Genomic DNA, 22,016 nt, shown 5'->3' on the forward strand with positions numbered 1-22,016 from the left:
TAATTTAAATTATTATTACATTTTTAATAACAATAATTTAATTTTAATTTATCTATTAGATTATTAGATTATTTTCAATTATTTTATAATTTTTTTCTATTCTATCATCTTTCATGTGTGTGTGTGTCTCATAGATTTATTTTTTTTATATTTTTTTTATCAGGATTTATCAGCGCCCCCTTTTCAACAACACTGACGTGTCGTGATTTAATTGTCTAATGTCTTGTTGTTATAATAATAAGATTGTTTGCTGAGGATTCTAAAATCTACTGATATTCGTTGAAATAAAATAAAAAAAACCAAACGACACGTCAGTTGACCTGAAAAAAAAAAAAGCTTGATAAAGTTTAGTTGAAATTTTAAGTTCAGTTTGTATCAAGCACTGTGTAGATCAACATAATAACCTCATGTTGCCATTAATATTATTGAGCTTGTTGATGGCCCAAGGCATTTATGCCGGTCCAGAAGAAGATGAGGGTGTTAAGTATGCAAATAATTGTGAAGCATGTAAAGTACTTGCAATTGAATTACAAGCAAGATTACGTGAAACTGGAAAAACATCAGAAGTTTTGCAGTTGGGATATTCTGTTGATGATGTGGCTCCAAGAAAACTAAAACAATACGTTAAATCGTAAGAATTTAATTATTTTTTATATTAAATAGATGTTTTTTAATCAAGCAATTAATATATATTTGTTTTTTAGAGAGCTGAGGTTCATTGAGAGTCTTGAAGGTCTTTGTGATCGTATTTTGGAGTACAACATTCACAAGGAACGTACAGACAGTACAAGATTTGCCAAAGGAATGAGTCAAACATTCCAGACACTTCATGGTCTTGTGTAAGTAAAAAAATATCTTTAAAATGACTTGAAAATAATATTAATACTTGATCTTGATTTGTTGCAGTGATAAAGGTGTCAAGGTTGAGCTTGGAATACCATATGAACTTTGGGACAAACCATCAGTTGAAATAACAAATATGAAATCACAATGTGAAACATTACTTGAAGAATATGAAGATGATCTCAGAGAGTGGTATGAAGCTGATGCTGAGGCTGATGTTGAAAATAGAGTTGAACTTATTGATTATTTGTGTGTACAAAAAGTTCTTAAAAATAAAGATTCATCATGTTTAAAAGAAAAAGGTGATACTGGTAATTCAATTGAACGCAAAGAATCAAAAAGTGATGAAGGAAAAACCAAAGATGATAAAAGTAAAAAATCAAATCAAGACAGTGATGATGATGATGATGAAGATGATGAAGATAGAAAAGAAAAAATAAGACAATTAATCAAGAAGAAAGCAGAGGAACAAGCCAAAAAAGATTCAAAGAAAAACTCTAAGAAAGACTCTAAAAAAGACTCAAAGAAGACTAAAAAAACCAAAAATGATGTCAAGATTGAACTGTAAAAAAGAATTCTCAACCAACAAATATTTACAATTATCTTCCAGTTTTTTTTTTTTTGTAAATATGTATTTTTAAAATTAATATGAATCTTTTTTTTTTTCATTTTTTTCCTTTGATAATAATTAAGTATCCATACAGTTTGTTTTTGTACATTTATTAACTAATAATAAATTGATAATAGCAATTGTTACATAAAATTGTATTAATTTTTTTCTGGTTCTTGATTCTTTTTTTTGAGGTTTTTAAATCCAACTCTTGGTTTTTTGCCACGTAGAATACGTGTTCTTTCAATTTCTTCATTAAAATCACGATGTTCATCTCTAAATAATCCATATTCACGTAAATTATACATCATCCATCCAATTTCTGGTACTCTTGGATAGTAATCAACAATTTCTGGTCTTTTATTAACTGGTTTTTCACTAAATAATTGAACTATTTTCATATTTCTTGGCTTTGTTGGTCTTGTTGGTTCACCAAATATTCTAGCACTCAAACGATTCATTCTTTTTGCATAACCAGTTGCAACTGTTGCAAGTTCAACATATTTTGATGACATATTTAATATTTATCTAAAAAAAAAAAAACAATAACAATTTAAACATTAAAAATTTAGAGGTTATGTTGACGTCAAATTTAAAAAACAATTATCAACAAAACACGTGTCATAATATCAAAACAATTAAACAATTAACTTACAGAATATATTCAAGTGACAAGTGCACTTGTCAACAATTAATTATCTATTTTATTCAACCCCCAAGTTTCAACAAGCAAAACTCCTCTTTTTTTTTATTTATTATTTTTTCTCTTCAGCTGTCTTTAGTGATAATTTAAACACAATACGCAAGCGCACACATGAAAAAAAAAAACAATCAACCCCCCTCTAAGCGACAATAGTAAAAAAAAAAAATAAAAAATAAATAATAAAGGGGAGTAAAATACTTGAAAAAAAAAATGAAAAGATCAAAGGAAAGATTCACTTTTATCTTTAAACCTTTACTACTGTAAAGAGCTAGCCTTGGGTGTTAAAAAAACCATACAATTATTCAATTTAAAAATAAAATAAACATTTATTTATATAAAAAAAAAAATGTAAATTAAATTTGGTCATGTAATTGACCACTAGAGGTCAGTAAAAGTGAGAGACACAAGTTGGCAAAGAGATGATACTCAAACGGCAGCTGGGCAGGTAAATTCCTTGGGAGAGAAAAATTGATAGTGAATTAAAAAAAAGAGAGAAATAGAGAAAGAAATTTATAATATAAAAATGGAGGGGATTGATACACATGGTTGGAGAGAGAGAAGGCAAAAGCATTCGTGACATGAGACCAAACAAATTAGAAAGAAAAGCAAGTATCACAAGTGCGAGAGGAGTGAGAGGGTGGACAGCAAAAATTAAAAAAAAAAAGAGATAAAAAAGTGTTCGACAATCGACAGTCATGGGTTATATGGCATAGGTGGTAGAGTTAAAGCCTAAAGGCGGATATAAGAAACTCAGTACACTATTTTCTTGTCTAATTTTTTTAAAAAAATTTTTTCGTTATTTTTTATTTTGAGATTATCAACAGAGAAGAGAGGATTATAAGAATAATACGAAAGAGAGAAACAAGAAAGAAAAAAAAAAAAAAAAAGAATTTAAGAATAAGGTGAAGATAAAAGAGAAAAGAAATAAGATGAGAAAAAAAAAAAGAGGCAGTTTGTAGTTGATGGCGACGATGTGCAGTTCAGTGTTTTTTTCATCTTGACGAAAAAATCATATATTTTGTTTTTGTGTATGTGTTATTAATTATTATTTAAATAATTAATTTTTTTTTTTATATAAATAGTATTTATCAGTATAAAATAAATTTAATTGTTGATTTTTTTTATATCTAATAAATTCTAAAGAAAAAAAAAGCAAAAAATTTGTTTTAGTGTTTATAAATTAATAAAAAATTAATTAAATATATTAATGATAATTAGTAAATTTATATCAACTAATTTATTATAATATAATTTAATATTTTTATTGTGTTTAAAGTTTTTTGTGTTAGTGTTTGATATTATTTTTCACAAAAAAAAAAAAAAAGAAATTAAAAAAAAAAAATTGTTAATTATTTAACAGTCAGTTTGGTGATGTACACAATGATCAAGGATACCATGATTGAAATAACAAGGATAAATAATACAGTGTTAATATAATTAATAATTTTTGTTTATAAAAATTGTGAAACTTTGTTTGTTCTTACTGACGCTTTCGATATCGCGAGGACGGCGACCGACGGACGCCAACAACGCTGCATCGTAAAACCAATAATAACAATAATACAAAATAAGTAGAAAAAAAAAAGAAAATTATTTATAAAAAAAATACAGAAAAACAACGTTCTATTTAAAAGGTAATAATAAATAATTTATTTATTTTAATAGTATAATATTAAAATTACAAATTTTAATTAAAATTTTATGATAATACATTGTTGCCATGTCAGAAATATTTCCCATAAACTCATTTCTAAAAAAAAAATTTTAAAATACAGATTTTCTTGTTGTGTATCGTTCGGCATTTATCTTTATATATTTATTTATATCTATATATTATTTGTCATATATGAAAAAGACTAGTACAAAAATTTAAAAATAATATCCACGTGTGTTCAACCCCTCGATAAAACAACCCCACCCATTAAATTCCAATTGAAATTCATCAAAAAAAACACTTAATTACTCAACATAAATATCAACATAATTATTATTAAATATTTTCCAAGAAATGAAAATAATTTTAATAATAATAATAATGAAAAGATGAGTTTTTTTTTTTATTATAAATCTTTCTCGTGTACCCAAATACGCGGAAGTGTATGTTACCTGACTCTTATAAACACACATATATTTTAAGTGTATATGTGCCTCACTTCAGACTGTAATTTTTCTTTTTCATCTACACATATTCAGATGATCCCAACAGCATCACAAAAATTTCATCTTTTTTTTTTTTTTTTTCATTTTAAATTCCTCATTCAAGTCCTTAGAATCATTTCACAATATCTTCAATAATAATAAAAAAAAACACATTCCACAAGAATTTCAATACAAAAAGAAAATCAAAGTTTAAAATATAAATTATTTATATAAGCTAAAAATATAAATATTAATTGATAAGATGATTAAAAAAGTTGAAAAAAAAATTAATTTAATAATAAAAATTTGTGTCTGTCGAATGTCTGTCGAGCACGTGGTATATGAAAGACGACAGAATAGCATAATAATATAATGATGATGTTGGGGAGGTGGGTGGTGATGTTGGTGGTGGTGATGATGATGGAATAAGCAAAAAGAATGAAAAAAAAATGTTGTAATATATATTGCAATGCGTGGTTGTACTTGAATGCAAATGGAAATTAATATTTCATCTTTGACGTTTGTCATCATCAAACGTCATCGGAATATATATATTGACAAGTTTAAGAGACAAGATATTGACATATTATTGATAGACAATAATTGTCAATGAAATTATCAGTTGTATACAAACAATGATCAATCATGAAATACCAATTTTAATAAAGTAGGCTTAGTTTGCATCTATGATAATTATAATATCTTCCTTTGATATATATTTTGTACAATGTTCAATGAGTCATTGTAATTTGTAATATATACATAAAGGAAATATTGATGACTATGAAATTTACAAAGCTCTTGTATATCACTTAAAAATGTCTCTAATGTTTTTTAATTTTAATTACATACTTTTACACTGTCAATTATTTATTAATCCAACTTTTTAAAATAAACAAAAAAAAGCATTATTTGCTATCTCTCAATTTTAATCGATAAAATAATTATACATACATGTAAATTAATTCAAGTATATAAAAAGAATATGTGGGTGTTTGTGGAATAAAAAAAAATTTATTTTGATTGACTTGCTGAATAACTTGATAAAAATATTCAAAATCAACTGTCGAGGAAATAACACTAGAAAAATAAATTTTTAACGTTTAAATTCATGATGGGTTAAAAGTGGAGTAGATGAGTGAATTGAGAAAGAGAAAAAATTTTTTAAATATGAGACAAAACTAAAGTGCATGCATATTATTCCCCAGTGAATTATTATTTTTTTTTTTTTTTAAGTAAAAGTAAAAGCAACTCTATTGTTTTACCCTTTGACAAATAACATATATAAAAAACAAAAAAAAAAAAAAGTACATAAAGAAAAGATTGAGATTTTCATATGTATTTTTATTTCGAGTATTATAAATTAAAGTGTCTGTACTATTGTCATGATGATTTAAAAAGCACTATAAACATAAAACCATAATTTAAATAAATAAACAAAATAAAATTCCAATTTTCAAATTATTAAAAACTAAAAAGGAAAAATAATTTTAAATAAAAAAAAAAAATAGTTATAAATAATAATAAATGAAAAAATAAAATAATAATATGGAGGCGCGAGACGAGACTTGAACGATAGTGTAGACTAGCAGCGTATAATGCGGGTTTATCAAGATCTCGCAATGCCAGCCAGCGGAAACCATCAAAGAGTCCTTTGAAGTTTTCAAATGTCGTGTCTTTCTCAACTTGTTATGTCGTCTCTTTTTAACTCTCAGCTGCCTCTGCTTTTACATACATATATGAATTCATACGTAACACATACATATACTAGTTATTTTATATTTTTTTTTTTATAATTTTTATATATTTTTTTTTTTTTATTCTTGTTCGTTTGGTTTAGTCTTGAGGCTTGGCGCGACGCCACTTTGTTCCTCTCTGCTTACCCCTCAACTCACCCACGAGGTCTCGACCATTCGACATAAGTTTTTTACAGTATGTGTGTTTTTCATGTTTATACCTTCTTCTTCTTCTTTTTCTTTTTCTTCATCTTCTGTATGTACTCTCTACCTCACTTTATCCACATTTTTTTTTTTTCAAACCGTCCCGCTGCTTTTACTGATACACAGAGAGATCCATGAAGCGGTGACTATAAAACCCATACATTTCTTTTGGATCGCACTTGGCCTTTTATGCCGCAACTGGGCGGCCTCTGCACCCATCTTACTCTCTCTTTTTTTTTTTATTTTTATTCTAATCGACATCGGTCAATGTCACTAAACTCTGACAATATGTATGTACATGTTTTTTTTATTTTTTTTTATTTTTATATATTTATATTTACCTGGTTTGAATTAGAGGTTCTTTTTTTTTTTGCTTAATCATTTCCTTTTTTTTAAATGTATATTGCTAAGAAAATTTTTTTTTTTATTCAGAAACACGTGCTTTTTAGTGTTTAGTGATATTTTTTATTAATTTATTGTTTATTTTTGTTTTGGAGCTATCCGTTGCAAAAAAAAAAGTATTTGAATTAAAAATTAATTTTCTGTTGTAATTTTTTTTATCAAAAATTATTGCTCTAGGTCTTCCTGAGGCTAGTGCATATCGTAGTTTAAAATTTTGTTGATAAACAAAAAAGTTACGCAATTTTAAGTAAAATTTTTACTCCAAAAAATTGAATTTTCATTTTTTTTTAAATTTTTAATTCAAATTACTAATTAAACAATAATTTGACAAACACTTGGAAAATTTAAAATATATAATTTATAATTTTAATAAACAATTAGATATTTTATTATAAATAATTAATTTAAAATCGAAAAAATAATTCAATATTCAAGATGGACATGTTATGTGATTAGTGAAAAGTTTTTAAAAATTTGTGACATCTTTTTTTTTTTTCCCAGGGTTATCATGGTTATCATGCTGTGGGATTTCCCAACATGTCTTACCTTTCGTTCTTTGAAAAAAAGTTTTTCAAAAGTCACCGCACTCAATACGATATCTATTTAAATATATTAAAAATTTTTAAAGAACCCCAAGGTTAAGTTAAGTTGGGAATTCCCACAGCATGTGGTTATTCATTTTTTTTTTGTTTTGATTATTTTTTTTCATTTTTGGAAATGAATAATTATTCATTCATTGAGATACAATAAGATCAAACGTGACAGCAGGAGCCAGTTGTAAATCTTTTTCAAATTGATTTTTCATTTTGTTTTTTTTTTTTTTTCTTTTATATATATATTTCAATTGTTATTATTCATTTGTTCGGTTACACTAGTTAAAATTGTTGTAATATGATAAAATTGGGGTACAATTTAAGTGGGTGAATTGATCGCGTGCAAAGGTGGCAGTTGCCCCGGTGACGATTGTCGGCAAACATCAAAGTAAATCATGGCAAAAGTTGGCTTTCTTGCTTGCACGCACCAACACCATACACCATACACCAACGCTAAAAACTTCTCATACTCATTTGCCGACAACCAACTCTATACACGATCATTCTTGACGACTCAATAGTCCTCTTACTTTTTTTTATTTTTTATTTTTATTTCATTTTCTATATATATACTTTTTTTTTCTTTTTTTTACCTTTATTTTTCTCTCAAGTCAATCGTGCCGACATAGACAAGAATTTTCCTCGGATCATGGTTAACATACCGAGAAATAAAAAAATACAAAATTTATAAGGGAAACCCCCGTCAAAAAATGACATTCTTATTTTCGAAAAAAATAAAAGATTTTTTTTAGCTAAAAAAAAAAGTATTTAGGATTTGTAAAAGAAGACTAGAAAGATTATATATTTTTAAAAAAATAATGTCAAATATAATAATCCTAAAAATTCAGCAATCATTTTATTTACTCCAAAAAAATTAAATTACTTTTTTTTTTTTTTTTTGTAATCAAATAATCAAACTGACAATAATTATTTTCGTAATGTAATATATTTTTTGTATCCGTTAGATTTTGTTGACTCGAATGAACAAACTGTTGTAAGATTATTGCCGTCATGTCAGTGAATATATATATATATATTCTTGTATTTATAAGAGAGAGAATTATACTGTACACATCGAACCAAAACGACTATGGCTTGACCGAGCGAGGCGTTCCAAAAACCTGTAATTACGGACCCGGCAAACATCAAGCAATGCCGCCGCCGTCCCAGTCTTCTTTCTCACTTTTTATTTTTATTTTTTTACCATTCTCTTTTTTTGTATTTATTTTTTAAAAATTTCTTCGTTGCTTCCATCGACGAATGAAGAGACTCTCTTCATCTGCTCTTGCTGCTGTTGCTTTTGCTGCTGCTTCATCCCCTATGTTATTTTATTTTTTTTTCGATTCTTTCTCTTTTCTTTATATCAGAAGGGATTGCGCTATTGCATTACTGTATTTTCACTGACACTGCCCCACAGTCTGTAGTATATTTAGCATGTTTATAATGGGAGGACAAGAGGGAGGAAAAGGAGCATTTACCTGCGGCGTGCAGTTATAATTTTTCCTCTGATACACACCTCACATTAAATTTTTTTTTTTTCTCTTTTTTTGTTTTGTTTTTTTTATTATTTAAATTTTTTTTTTTTTTACTTTATTTCACTCTTTGACTCACTTGATAAAACCCTCTTTTCGAACACACATCAAACGTTTTGCGTGTTTTGAATTTTAATAATAAAAATAATAACATTAATTTTTTTTTTTTTTTAAATTTAATTTTGTTTGTGAAAAAATAATATGCCGACAGTTACTCTCGCTTGTATCACTTATTAAATTTTTTTTTTTTTTTTTTATTTCAAATTAAAAGGTTGAAAGAGTTTATTTTAACAAGCGGGAAAAAAAATATATATATAATGTCAATTTATTAGAGTTATAAAATAATTAATTTTACTTTTTTCATGAAAAATAAAATTAATAGAAAAATGTCATTTTTATTGTAGAAAAAATTTGAAATGAATTTTTTTTATAATAATAATTTTAATTAATTTAATACCTATGTAAATTTAGATAATATTTTTGTTGTATTTTAAATTTATGATTTTTAAATAATGAATGAATTTTAGTTTTAAATTATTTCACAAGATGGAAGTAAACATTGTCGATAAATTAGATCTCGTCGTCAATGTTTTTTATTCGTCATAAAAAAAATTTACGATTTTTTTGTCTTTGTTTTTTTTTGTTCTCTCTTTATTGTTATTATTTTGGAGTTTTTGGTTTGAAGAGAAAGAGTGAAAAATACACGACATTGCAATATTATTTTGGAGTATCATCATAAGTTTTTGTTATCGGCTGTTGAATCTACCTTGAGCATCTGCTGGATTAATATTATTATAATATATTTGAATATCAAAAATTAAAATCAACAAATGTTACTGTAAGCTGTCATAATTGTATGAATTTTTTAAATAGTATATATTATTAATAAATTTAACAATGTATCAACTTTCTGCATGATTTTAAATTGAATATTTAAAAATTAAAATTGAAAAACTAATAAAAATTACACAAAGCATGACACCTAGAACAAAAAATTTTACATACTTAATTTTTTTATTTTGAGGCATCTATTTTGTTATGTTAGTTGTCACTTTTGACAGGTCATTGTTTACCAACAATATTATTGACATTTTAGAATAATATTTTGCTAAATTTTTTGTTTATTTATTGCATGATTGAATGACATGTCAGCTTACTGTTGTTAGCCTCATCAAAATAAAACAAAAACAAATCATAATAATCATCATTAACTACCAATAATTATAATCAACATAATCAAATAGTTAGACTAGACTACAGCCTCACAACAATAAAACAATCAACAAAAAAACAACACAATTTAAGCCTGTTGAGCCCTCAGGCAAACTCAACTCAAATTGATTTATAGGTTAAGTCCACATCAATGTATTTATTATTGTTTTTTAAATAAATAAACAATATTTATAAGAAAAACTTGGGGATTCATTGATCGTCCATTTGATAACAAATTAAATGATAATTATTTTATCATCAATAAATCAGTAATTATAGATGATTAACATTATTCTCTTCTGTATTTCATGTAAATTTTTGGTTTTTTAATTATTAATAATAGTAATAACATAGTGTAATGAATATTTTTGAGTATTATAATATAAAGACATTGTTCTCGAATGGTTTACAAATCGATCAGACATTATTTTAATAATTCTCCCACTGTTGAGACCATTTTGGCTCTCAACAGTGTGCTTCTGCGTGACTCAAACCAGGATGCTGACAAGGCTCAGTTTGATTTCAACCGTTCAACTGATAGTAACTCTATCTTGAATACCATCAAAAGCCAAATATCATATTTGTCAAATTTACAAATCAAATTAAATATCACAAATCATTTAATAACACTCTTTAATCAAAATAAATCTTTCATTTTCAATCAATCAATTTGTCTTTGTTTTTTATTTTATTTTTTTTTAATTTTTATATTATATTTTTTGGGGTTTTTTTATTTAAAAGGACTCTTGAATTTTTTTTATATCCATTGAAGAGAAGATCCAGCCATAATGGTATGTAGGAATCATTGTTAGACTTTTGGTAGATGCTCATTCATACTGATTGATTATGATGGCTCTCTATTTTATAAACCAACCATTATTAATTTTTTTAACATATCATATTTCATAATTATTTTTTTTGTAATTGTGTGTGTGTAAATATTATGCTTGTATATATTTGCTTGCTTTACTTCATCTGTTACTCATAATCACACTTCATTCATTACCTTTTTTCATTATGAAAAGAAAAAAAAAAAAGAAATGTTTTCATTTTTTTTTAAATTTAAATTCCAAGTATGTTGGGTAGAAAATTTTTCGAAATAAAAAAAGGAAATATGAAAATACATGTACTAGATAAGCTTTTTGATTTAGAAAAGTGGTGTTTGCATGTATCAAGAGTTGAATGAAAAAAAAAAAAAAAAGAGTTAAAGGTCTTGATGCAACAAGAGAGGTCGAAGCAACAGTTTTTCTTTTCTACCTTAGTTGATATGTAATAATTGATGATTATTAATTTATAAAACCTGTAGCTTTATGAATTAATTAAATAGCATTATTGTTAAATTTTAGTAATGTTTTACTTGTAGAAATTATGATATAAATTATTTTAATTAAATGGCATATCTAAGGAAAATATGATGATTTACAGTTGAATTATTTGATTAATTATAGTTTAATATTTTTGACGATCAATACAAGACAAAGAATAAAATATCCAGACCAATGAGAATACATAAAGTTGATGATTCTTGCTGCGCAGTCTTTATATATTTACCCATTGTTAGCTGCTAAAACCATGGACCCTTGTAAATTTATGAAATATACATTCATAATAATTTTTTTTTAATTGCTTATGATTCATATTCATAACCCATAGAATCAATATAGTATATTTAGGGTTCTTTTGTTAAAAAATACCATGTACAAATCCAAATATGACTATGCGCAGTAACATTAATCGATAACTATTTTTTATACAAAACAAATATCTATCAATGTCGAATAATTTATTATGGCATTTTATTAATCTACAACACATTTAAAGTCCATAAAAAATTAAAACATCTGTTACATTTGTTTATTTGCTGATAAAATCCAATTTACAGTCAAATTTTTATCATAAAACGTGTTTAAATGTTATTTAATATATTAATTTTTAATATTTATTGTTGATTTTCTTTTGCAGATTCAATATAGCCATGTTAGCTAGGACGAGTGGTGTTGAAAAATTGAATCAACTAATTAAATTTATTAATAAAATTAATAAATACAACAGATAGAATGAGTGGAACTAGGCGTAAAGAAGGAAGTTACTTCAACGAAAATTCTCCAAGGCCACCAGTGCCTGGTTAGTTGATGAATTTATCACAAAAATTAATAAACATAAAGCTAATAAAAATTATAATAATTGTTTGTTTTTTTTTTTTATTTATTTTTTCATTATTAAAATTGCTGGAAATTTTAAAATTTGATTCCAAGCTTGCCTAGACTTTGTCGCCATCTGGTGGACATTTTAATTTTATCAATTTGGATTTTGTATACTATATATGAGAGTTTAAAAAAAAATACATTAAATTTAAAATATAATTATTATAACCAAGTATTCTAAATATTTTTATTTTATTTTAAAAATTTTTTTTCATTAAGGAGAAGAGGCAACAACGAGTCGTTTTCGTCCTGAAAGTCCAGCACCATTAACACCAAGACGTTCATCAGTTATCAATAAAAATAATGATAAAAAATTCAATCCTAGTATTAGTAGTAATATCAATAATAAATTATCACCACCAATGGGATTTGAACCAGAGGGTCGTTGTGAAGAAATAACAATGGAAAAAAATTCTCCAAAACATACTTGTTTAGAATGGGCAACTGATTTATGTACATTATTAAAAGATGAAATTGGCCTTAATTTATTTAGAAAATATTTAAAACAAGAAGAAATATCAGATAAACCATTAATATTTTGGTTTTCATGTGAAGGTCTTAAAGATAATAATGATGATTATAAAATACAACAATTAGTTAAAATAATTAATAAACGTTTTATTAGACGTGGACATTTACCAATATCTGCTGAATTAAAAACAGAAATACAACGTAAAATAGATGCAAATAAATTTGATAAACATATTTATGATGAAATACAAAAAAAAGTTGAAAAACATATTGAAAATACAGTATATGAAAATTTTAAAAGATCAGATATATATTTAAATTTAATACATGAAACAAGAAATAATAATTTTTTTCCTGATGAAAAAAATTTATCAACAAGTGATATGTCATTATCATGTGGTGCCAATAGCTTATTACCAACATTACATGAAGATAGTGAATTTATTGGTGGACATATGACACAATCAGCATGTAATACACCTGGTGAATTTAAATTAACACAAGATATACTTATGAAAACACAAAAAACAAGAGCTGCCAATTTACTACCAAAACCAGAAGCATTTGCTGGGTATGTTTTATCATAATTTACCATTTTTTCTTTAGCTTAAATTGTTAATTATTTGCACTAGATAATATTGTATTTTTTTTTATTTTTATTTTTGCTCGTTTAAATTTATTATTATTAGCATAATTAGTTTATAATTAATTTTATTAATTTTTTATTTTTATCATTTTGTTTGATGTATTGTGGTTTGCATTTTCTTTTTTTTTTCTTTACATTTTGAAACATAGAATGAGCCCATATCACATGTCCTCATCAAGGCCTGATGCACAGTATTCGTATAATCCAGTATCAAGACAAGACTCAGAGCTACAAAGTTTGAGTAGTGATGCTAGAACAGAGTCTGATAATTTATCAATAAACTCATCAGTGTAAGTAGTTGTTTTTATTATTTAAAATTTTTTAAAAAACAAAGTAAAATATTGAAAAATGGAATGGAGTTTTTAGCAAGGCAAGTATATTTGTGCCTGCATATTTTAGCTGTTCTATATTTGATTATTGTTTAAGCACATAAAAAAAAATAATGTATTGATGATAATTTAACAATCAATTTTGATTAATAATTGCTATTTATTGTTTCTGTTAAACAGTGATGGAATATCATTGGGTAGAAGAAATAATAGAACACAAGCAATTCGTTTTAATCGTCAAATGAAAGAGTCATTAAAATTAAATCATAATGTTGAATCAAATATTGCAATAATACCAAGAACAGCATATGTTACAAAAAATAGTAAAAAATCATTATCACATGATGAATTTGCTGAAGTAATATGTTCAAAATTAGAAAAAGTACTAAAAGAACGTGAAGAAAATGATAAAATAGAACGTTGTATTAAAAATCCAACAACTGATGATGATGATAATAGCAAAATTGATGGTTTTACTGATGATAATGATCATATACTTGATGATCATTTATCACGTGTATGGCCAAAGTCAAGATCACCTGGTATTGATACACCATGTGGTGATAATTTACAAGATATTAAAAATTCATTGGCAACAGTACGTTCATTAAAATCAAGAAAAGATAAAGATGTATTTTCAACATTATCAATTGACAGTGGTAATATACCTGATTTAAATGAAATTGCTAATGCTGCTGGTTCAGTACATTCATATTCATCAACAATACCAAAATCAAAATCAGTACCGTCCGAATATGCTGAATCACTTAGTAAACTTGAACCATATCAATCTGGTAAATTTTATATTTATTTATTTATTATTTATCAAGTTTTTTATCTATAATAAATAAATGTTTATTTATTATTTATTTGTTTAAACAGGTAATCATAATATAGCAGCAAAACATTCAATAACTAAAAAATCAACAACTGAATTAACAGACAGTGGTGTAAGTGTTGTTAGTGATACAAGACCAGCAATACCAGCAAAAGGATATCGTGCATCAACATGGTCAGCTCAACAAGATATTAAGCCAGATAGTAAAAATACACGTCAACAAAAATATGATTGGAGTAGACCAGCTCAACCAATAGCAACTGTACCAGGTATGCCATTACTTCCAGTACCAAATACATCAATACAATTGGAAGAAGCACGTCGTAGACTTGAAGAAAATACAAGATCATGGAATGATTGTTCAAGTAGTATTAGTTCAGTTAATTCAATAAATAGACATTATCAAGTACCAACTAAACAACAACAACAACATCATCATCAACAACAACAACATGATGCTGTATCATTACATAGTGTTAGTCATTTATCATCAGTATCAAATCCATCAACATTGAGAAGAAGTCATCAAAGTAATGATAATTATACAAGAGTATATATTATGGTTTCTGATGATAAGGTACCATATTTAATTAAAATACCTGGTCATAATATTACACTGAGACAATTTAAAGAACATTTGCCACAAAAAGGAAATCATCGGTAAGTTGAATGAAAAATTAACAAACTATTTCATTATTTCTTTCGTTTTTCCATCAATTTTATAATATTTATTTTTTACATTTATCACAGGTACTTTTTCAAAACTAAAATTGAAGATCCAGATATTGAAATCTTTTGGGAAGAAATAACTGATGATCTTGAAATACTACCACTTTGGAATGGTACAATAAGGGCCCAAGTCAAACCGGTTGACTAATCAATCATCAAAAAAAAAGAGAGAAAGATTAAAAATAAAATATTTATTTAATACAGTTTGTACATATATATATACATATATATATTATATAACACATATATTTTTTTGTTCAAAAAAAATATTAATCAATTTGACAACTAGTTCATGAACGACAGCTCTCATTTACAATTAATAATATTATTATTTTTTTTATATAATATATATAACATATATTAATTGTTCTCTATTAGTGTTTTTTGTCGAAAAAAAAGGAAAAAGTTTTTTAGTTATTAATTTATGATTAATCATAGCTTCCAGGGATTTTTTCCATGAGTTTTTTTTTTTTTTTTTTGTATATTTTATTAATTTTTTATTTTAATATTTGATTTATCGAAACATGTACAAAATACACACCTGTCCCCAATAACTATTTACTGCCTCATTGTTTAATGGCATTTTAATTATTAATTGTTTTTATTTTGTATTTAAATATTATTTTTTATTAATTAAATTAGATTTAATTATTAAAAAGCAATTTTATCTCATCGTGCCACAAAGATAAAATAATAAAATCAACGAAAAATTTCTTTATAAATATAAAAAAAAAAATGTAATATATAAAATAGATAAAGAGAAAAGTTAAAAAAAAAGGAACAAGTAATGATCAATTGATGATAAATTTAGATAAATTAAAAAACAATAAATTGACAGGCAATAAATAAAAGAAAAATTAATTGTTGACAGCTGCCTGATAGAAACAAAGATCATTTAAAATTTCGATCTTTGATAATGATTTTTCGGGTGCGAAAAATATTGTGCCTTTTAGTCAAATAAGAATTGAATTAAGACTTAGTAAGGATTAAGGATATATTGTTTTTAAAGAACACACAAAAAATTTGACCATTAACATTTTGAAAAACAATTTTCTTTGATGAATTTTAAAATGGCACAATTATTATTTTTTTATCATATATCATTTTTTTTTATCTGAAAAACAAAATTATCGTCAAATATTGGGTTAAAAAAATTATTAATTGGTGCTATTGCCAATTGTATTTTATCAATATTTAATGGTATTGCATATTTATGCACAATAATACGAGTATTATGTCATTTAAAGAAAAAAAAAAAAAAAACAGCTCAAATGGAAGGTCTAAATTATGGAACTTTTGGAGCACTTAAAGTTGAATAAATGCAATATTATAAATTTTAAAAAATATAAAAATTAATATTCGTTAAAAAAAAAATTAAAAATTACAAGACAAACATATTTTTGTCATTAATTTTGCGACTATTATTCAAGAAAATAGAAAATAATTTTGTCAAGTTTTTTTTAATCAAAAATTTTTGGCATTTTTATTTTTTATTTTGTTAAATAATTGTTGAACAATAAAAATTAATAAGACAAAAAAGAAGCTTGTTTTATAATTTTCTATAAGACTGTATTTTTTATTTTTTTAAGAATATTAATTTTTTATTTCTAAACATTGTATTTATTCGATTTTAAATGCTCAACGAGTTTCAAAATCCAGACTGTAAATTAGAGAAGAAATTTTTTTTTTTTTGATCTTTTAAATAGTCAATTCTTTTATAATCCCATGATAGGCCTAATAATTAATCAATTGAGCCTAAATCCAAAAAAAATGTATAAATAATTACCAAATTTGTATCGAAAAAGTTAAACAAAAAAAAAAACTAGATTCTTTAGAATCTAAAAATAATTATTTCCAATAATTTCGATTACTTCGAGCTTCCAACAATTTTTTTTCTTTAATTATTCAAATTATTTTTTATTAAATAATCTACGAATACAACCACAATGTACTTCCGTTTTTATTTCATATTTTTTTTCATTAAATTATTATTTATTACAAAAAAATATACGAAATAGTAAAAAAAACGACAAAAAAAAAAAAAATAGACATTATTAAATTAAAAAGAAAAAAAAGAAACAAATAATATCATAATTTATAGATAAATTTATTCGCCACAAAATATCCAAGTGTTCCTTTTTACCTTACTATTATTTAATTGATTTATACTATTATTATTAAGTTTATTATTATGATTATGATTAATTGTTGTAAATTATATATATAAAAAAAAAAACGCAAATCATAATGAATCAGTGATTTTCATGATATTTAAATTGGCTTTTAATTATTTGTACCCTTTTTTTATGAATATTTATTTATAAAATTCATCAGAAGATCTATTTTATGATTCAACAAATGGTAATTATAATTTTTTATACAATCATTAAAGCGAATTGATAAAATTTGTATAAAAAATAAAAATTAATTATTGAATATTTAATTTGAAAGAAAATCAATAGGTAAAGTAATTTTTGTCTCTATTTAAATTGATTTAAATGAAAAAGAAAAAAAAAAACAATTGTCCAGGTAAATCAACTTTTTTTCGTATTATTTAATAATAATTTTTTTAACCATAATTTTATAAATAATTTATAAACCGTTTTGCTGATCTTCTTGAAATAAATGCACCTTTTTCTTGTTTAACAATATTTTTCGATTCGAAAAAAAGGCCAGGAGATATCAATAGTAATGCAACAAGTGCAAGAGAAATTGATAAATCATTAATTACTCAAATTGATCAAGATGATAATTCATATTTATAAAAATTTTGTTACGCTACTGCTTCAAATGTTGAGCTAATATTATTATAAATTGACTTATTATTTTTCATTAAATTAAATATTTAAATATTGTCGAAGGTCAGGGAACATTAGCGCCACCACTTTTTAATTTATTATTATCATTATTTTATCATGAGCATCATCATCATCATCATCATAACAAACCATTCATGCGCAGTTCATCTGGAGCTTGTATGTTTTTTAATAATATTATTTTATTTTATTTTTTTCGTCAAGCTCCAAATGTGTATCTATTTCTACAAACTTTCTTTGTTTGTTGTCAAGCTTGTACCATGACTTTTGTTTTTTTATAACATTAAAATTATAAATTATATTCAAAACGTGTCTATTAATAAATTAATATATTAAAATTGATATTGAAATTAATGCTGGTAAGTGTTTTAACAAATTCATCATTAATATATTATTAGATGAAAAATAAATAAGTAAATTTTCATTTTTTCTTTGTTAATTAAGTATAATATTGTTTTATATTTAAAAATAAAATTTGTCATTTAATAATTAATTATTTAAATGTCATTTAGAATATTGCTATTTGTTATAACATATTTTGGTTTTATTATTTCATAGTAAAATGGAGCAACAACAACAACAACAACAAGAAAATAAAATAATTAATGATGAAAATTCATCGTCATCTTCATTGGATGAGTGGACAATAATTGATGGTAAAGAAGCTAAGGATAATTCTAGTGTTGACAAAGATATTAAATCTCAAAATAAAAATGATGCTGAGATTGAGGAAAAAGAAGAGGAAGAAGACGTTGATGATGATGATGATGATGACGACAATGAAGTTATAATTGAAGAAGCACGAAAAGTAATTCAATTGATTTTTTTTTAAATACATAAATTGAATGTATATTAATTGTTGATATAATATTTCAGTTTGTTGAAGACATTGATAAGGATCAAATTGATGAAATTGGAGATGATTGTCTTGTTCAACATGACGAAGACTCAGATGGTATATCTGTGATAACTGAGAGTGATAAAAATGAACATGAACAATCGAAAAATCGTCGTCCAGTATTGGAATCATTTAAGGACAATGACAGTAGTCGTCGGGTAATGATAAATAATATTTTTTTCAATTAACATATCTTGATTATTTTTCATTTTAATCAATTTATAAAATATCTAAAATTATACCTTATTTTTATAACTGGTTTCAATCTGTTTTGGAATCGAAAAATTTAATACAAAATAGAAATTTAATTTATTTATATAATTTTATTATACACTGAAATAAATATGTTTTATTTTAATATTAGGTACAAATGCTTTCAAATATTTTGACTGCATGCATCTTGGCAGGAGCAATTGGTTTTGGCATTGGATATCTTGCACATGAAGAAAAAACTCGTGATACAATATTATCAAGTGATATTGTAAATACCGAAAGATCCTTTAATTCATTAAATCAAAAAACAGGTAAATTAAATTATTTATTTATTTGAAAATAATTGACTTAACAAAAAAAGAGAAAAAAAACAAAATCATTCTATTAACAGCTGAACGAGATATTGGAGCTTTGCCAAATGGCATTAACACAATAATTGATAATTACGAAAAAATGAAAAAATCAAATATCCACTTGAAGGATAAAAAAATAATGAATAAATTAAAGAAACAAGAAGCAATAGATATTGAAAATTTTGATAAGATAAATAGCCACAATAATATATTGGAAAAAATAAAATTTTCATTCGACACACTTTGTTTGATAATAAATGAAAAAAATAATATTCAATGTAATAATAAATTAAATTCAATAAATAATATAATTGAATTAAAAAATATAATAAATGACATTGTTGAATCAACAAATAATAATGATTTATCAGTTAATCAATTTATTGAAAATATTAATAATAAAATTGATTCAATGTCAAATAAAATATACAATGATTTAAAGAGATTCATTGAAAATTCATTAATGAAAATTGACAAAAATTCAAATACAATAAAACGTAAGTTACAAAAAAAAATTTGTATTATTAAAAATACCATGACAGATGATTCGAAAATCATTAAAATATTACAATCGAAAAATATAACAATGGATAATTGTGAGATGATAACTCCACCACCGAAAATTAATAATAAAGTAATAAAAAAAAATAAACGTAATTCAACAGATGAATATAAAATACACAATGATGATAATGTTGTTGATAAAAAATTAAATAAAAAATATAAAGGTGAAATGAAACGTAATTTTGTTGAAGAATATCATGACAATTCACATGACAATATGAGAAAACAAGTATGGCCATCATTTAAAAATAAAAAACAATCTAAAAATCATGAAAATAATAAAGCTAAAAATCAGCCAATAAGTCCAAATGGTGAAATTTGTTATAAAAAAAAATCATGTTTTAAAAAAAATGACAAACATGATGATAAAATATTAAATGATAATATTGATAATTGGCAATTTAAAAGGTACAAATTGTATCGTAAATCACTTATCATTATTTAGTTTATTTATTATTTTTTTTTATTATTATTTTGTTTATAAATTTGTAGGGCACAAGATCGACATATTCAACGAGAAGAAAATGATGTTCAATCAAATTTTGGGTGGTATCATGATCGTGCAAAAAGTCGTGAAAATTCACGACAAAAATATTGAAAAATACCTGTTTTTTTTTTTCATTTAAAAGTATTTTAATTAACTATGGTTAAACATAAAAAAAGAAAAATTAAATTGTAGAAGTATTTTGAATTTCTAAATATCGTAAATATTATTATTCATATGTGTGTATTAATAATAATTAAAAAATTAATTTAATTGGCTTGAAAGGCCTTACAGCCATCAACAAGTGATACTCAAAATTTCATTCAATTAAAATAAATAAAAAGAAATATAGATATATATATATATAGTTGTATGTTCAGAAATGTTCACTTGTTTTTTTTTCTTTGCCAAATAATAATAAACAAATTAAATGGCTAATAAATTGAATTATTCCAGTAATCAAAATCCTCATGATGAATTATTTAATTTTATTAATTTTACTATCAAAAATATATTTGATAATGTTGAAGATAAAATTTTGCAATTACCAGATTATTTAAAATCGAAACAATCACGTATATTCTTACGTCATTTAAAATTTTTAAAAGATCATACTATTTGGAGAATAAAAAAACTACCAATTAATGATAAAATTAAAAATGATTATTATCAAAATTTATGGATAGAAAATGAAATAATTAAATATGAATTACAAGGTATTTATTTCAAGTATTTTATTTATTTTTTTTTTAATATAAAAAAAGTATTTATTTATTTACAGAATTGACTGAATTATTTCAACAACAAATCAATTTTCATAACAACAAAATTGATCAGATTAATATTACTAATAATCAAAATTTAGAGTTAATTGATAAAATTATAAAAAAAGGATATGAAGATGCTGAATATTTAACGTTGTTTTTTTTGTTAATTAATTTGAAAAATTGATTGATTATTGATTAACAGTGTTTGATTAGTTTGTTTTTTTTTTTTAGAAATAAATTAGAAATGATGCAACTGACTGAGTATGAACAATCAGAATCACGACAGCAAGATTTACAACAAATTTGTGTTATTTCGAAAAATAAATTACACTATTTGCATGTACATTGTCAAGATGTAGAAAAAGAATTACTATCAAAAAGGTAAGTTGACAAACAAGTATATAAAAAACATTTAAATAAACAATAATAAATTTATAACAGATTTAAAGTAACATCACAATTGACATCATTGATAAATCGTTTCGATACTGAAATCGAAAAAAAAAATGAACTTTTACTTGACATGAAAAATCAACTAAATAATATAAAAAATGAAATTAAAAAAACTGATGAAAATATTAAACTACAATTAGATATTTTTGATTCATGTCAAGTAGAACATGAAGAGACACGTTTAAATAATATAAAATTAAAAATAAAAGAAATAAGAAAACCAAGAGCAGCTAAAATAATTATAAATTGGTGGAAAAATATTCATGAAAAATTAGAA

General features: G+C 24.1%; 4 protein-coding genes across 12 annotated transcripts; 3 read left to right on the forward strand and 1 right to left on the reverse strand.

Moving 5' to 3' along the window:
• Positions 1–153: 153 nt before the first annotated feature.
• On the forward strand, positions 154–1,411 carry LOC122857816 (protein canopy 4). The gene is made up of 3 exons (XM_044160217.1): positions 154–631; positions 705–839; positions 907–1,411. The coding sequence occupies exons 1-3, from the start codon at positions 408–410 to the stop codon at positions 1,409–1,411; spliced, it is 864 nt and encodes a 287-aa protein (XP_044016152.1). The 5' UTR covers positions 154–407.
• Positions 1,342–2,432, reverse strand: LOC122857817 (28S ribosomal protein S33, mitochondrial). 2 transcript variants are annotated; one of them, XM_044160218.1, is made up of 2 exons: positions 2,109–2,432; positions 1,342–1,981 (listed from the first exon to the last, which is right to left on the reverse strand). In XM_044160218.1, the coding sequence occupies exon 2, from the start codon at positions 1,966–1,968 to the stop codon at positions 1,612–1,614; it is 357 nt and encodes a 118-aa protein (XP_044016153.1). In that variant the 5' UTR covers positions 1,969–1,981; positions 2,109–2,432; the 3' UTR covers positions 1,342–1,611. The 2 variants fall into 2 exon arrangements, with proteins under 2 accessions (XP_044016153.1, XP_044016154.1); XM_044160219.1 differs by having other exon boundaries at positions 1,342–1,970; positions 2,105–2,432.
• A 123-nt stretch (positions 2,433–2,555) lies between these two features.
• LOC122857815 (axin) lies at positions 2,556–17,148 on the forward strand. Of its 7 annotated transcripts, none has more exons than XM_044160209.1 (7): positions 2,559–3,790; positions 11,937–12,098; positions 12,398–13,220; positions 13,445–13,585; positions 13,805–14,418; positions 14,507–15,122; positions 15,213–17,148. In XM_044160209.1, the coding sequence occupies exons 2-7, from the start codon at positions 12,032–12,034 to the stop codon at positions 15,337–15,339; spliced, it is 2,388 nt and encodes a 795-aa protein (XP_044016144.1). In that variant the 5' UTR covers positions 2,559–3,790; positions 11,937–12,031; the 3' UTR covers positions 15,340–17,148. The 7 variants fall into 7 exon arrangements, with proteins under 7 accessions (XP_044016151.1, XP_044016150.1, XP_044016144.1 ...); XM_044160210.1 differs by lacking the exon at positions 2,559–3,790 and adding an exon at positions 9,360–9,600; XM_044160211.1 differs by lacking the exon at positions 2,559–3,790 and adding an exon at positions 9,434–9,616.
• Positions 17,149–18,086: 938 nt separating this feature from the next.
• LOC122857819 (MATH and LRR domain-containing protein PFE0570w-like) lies at positions 18,087–22,001 on the forward strand. Of its 2 annotated transcripts, XM_044160222.1 has the most exons (8): positions 18,087–18,366; positions 18,566–18,815; positions 18,884–19,063; positions 19,270–19,429; positions 19,510–20,443; positions 20,528–21,235; positions 21,301–21,667; positions 21,728–22,001. In XM_044160222.1, exons 2-6 carry the CDS (start codon positions 18,570–18,572, stop codon positions 20,631–20,633), a joined length of 1,626 nt encoding a protein of 541 aa, XP_044016157.1. In that variant the 5' UTR covers positions 18,087–18,366; positions 18,566–18,569; the 3' UTR covers positions 20,634–21,235; positions 21,301–21,667; positions 21,728–22,001. The 2 variants fall into 2 exon arrangements, with proteins under 2 accessions (XP_044016157.1, XP_044016158.1); XM_044160223.1 differs by having other exon boundaries at positions 18,135–18,366; positions 21,301–22,001.
• The last annotated feature ends 15 nt before the right edge of the window (positions 22,002–22,016 follow it).

The sequence above is a fragment of the Aphidius gifuensis genome, linkage group LG5 (genome assembly GCF_014905175.1).
Source record: "Aphidius gifuensis isolate YNYX2018 linkage group LG5, ASM1490517v1, whole genome shotgun sequence".
Classification (NCBI taxonomy): domain Eukaryota; kingdom Metazoa; phylum Arthropoda; class Insecta; order Hymenoptera; family Braconidae; genus Aphidius; species Aphidius gifuensis.

What these genes read in the sequence shown, in the direction of transcription:
- LOC122857816 (XM_044160217.1), top strand. Translation starts at nt 408, where the DNA reads ATGTTGCCATTAATATTATTGAGCTTGTTGATGGCCCAAGGCATTTAT. An exon ending in CTAAAACAATACGTTAAATC is followed by an intron (nt 632 to 704) that starts GTAAGAATTTAA and finishes TTTGTTTTTTAG; the next exon opens with AGAGCTGAGGTTCATTGAGA. An exon ending in CAGACACTTCATGGTCTTGT is followed by an intron (nt 840 to 906) that starts GTAAGTAAAAAA and finishes GATTTGTTGCAG; the next exon opens with TGATAAAGGTGTCAAGGTTG.
- LOC122857817 (XM_044160218.1), bottom strand. Translation starts at nt 1,968, where the DNA reads ATGTCATCAAAATATGTTGAACTTGCAACAGTTGCAACTGGTTATGCA.
- LOC122857815 (XM_044160209.1), top strand. Translation starts at nt 12,032, where the DNA reads ATGAGTGGAACTAGGCGTAAAGAAGGAAGTTACTTCAACGAAAATTCT. An exon ending in TCCAAGGCCACCAGTGCCTG is followed by an intron (nt 12,099 to 12,397) that starts GTTAGTTGATGA and finishes TTTTTCATTAAG; the next exon opens with GAGAAGAGGCAACAACGAGT. An exon ending in AAACCAGAAGCATTTGCTGG is followed by an intron (nt 13,221 to 13,444) that starts GTATGTTTTATC and finishes TTTGAAACATAG; the next exon opens with AATGAGCCCATATCACATGT.
- LOC122857819 (XM_044160222.1), top strand. Translation starts at nt 18,570, where the DNA reads ATGGAGCAACAACAACAACAACAACAAGAAAATAAAATAATTAATGAT. An exon ending in ACAATGACAGTAGTCGTCGG is followed by an intron (nt 19,064 to 19,269) that starts GTAATGATAAAT and finishes TTTTAATATTAG; the next exon opens with GTACAAATGCTTTCAAATAT. An exon ending in TTCATTAAATCAAAAAACAG is followed by an intron (nt 19,430 to 19,509) that starts GTAAATTAAATT and finishes TTCTATTAACAG; the next exon opens with CTGAACGAGATATTGGAGCT.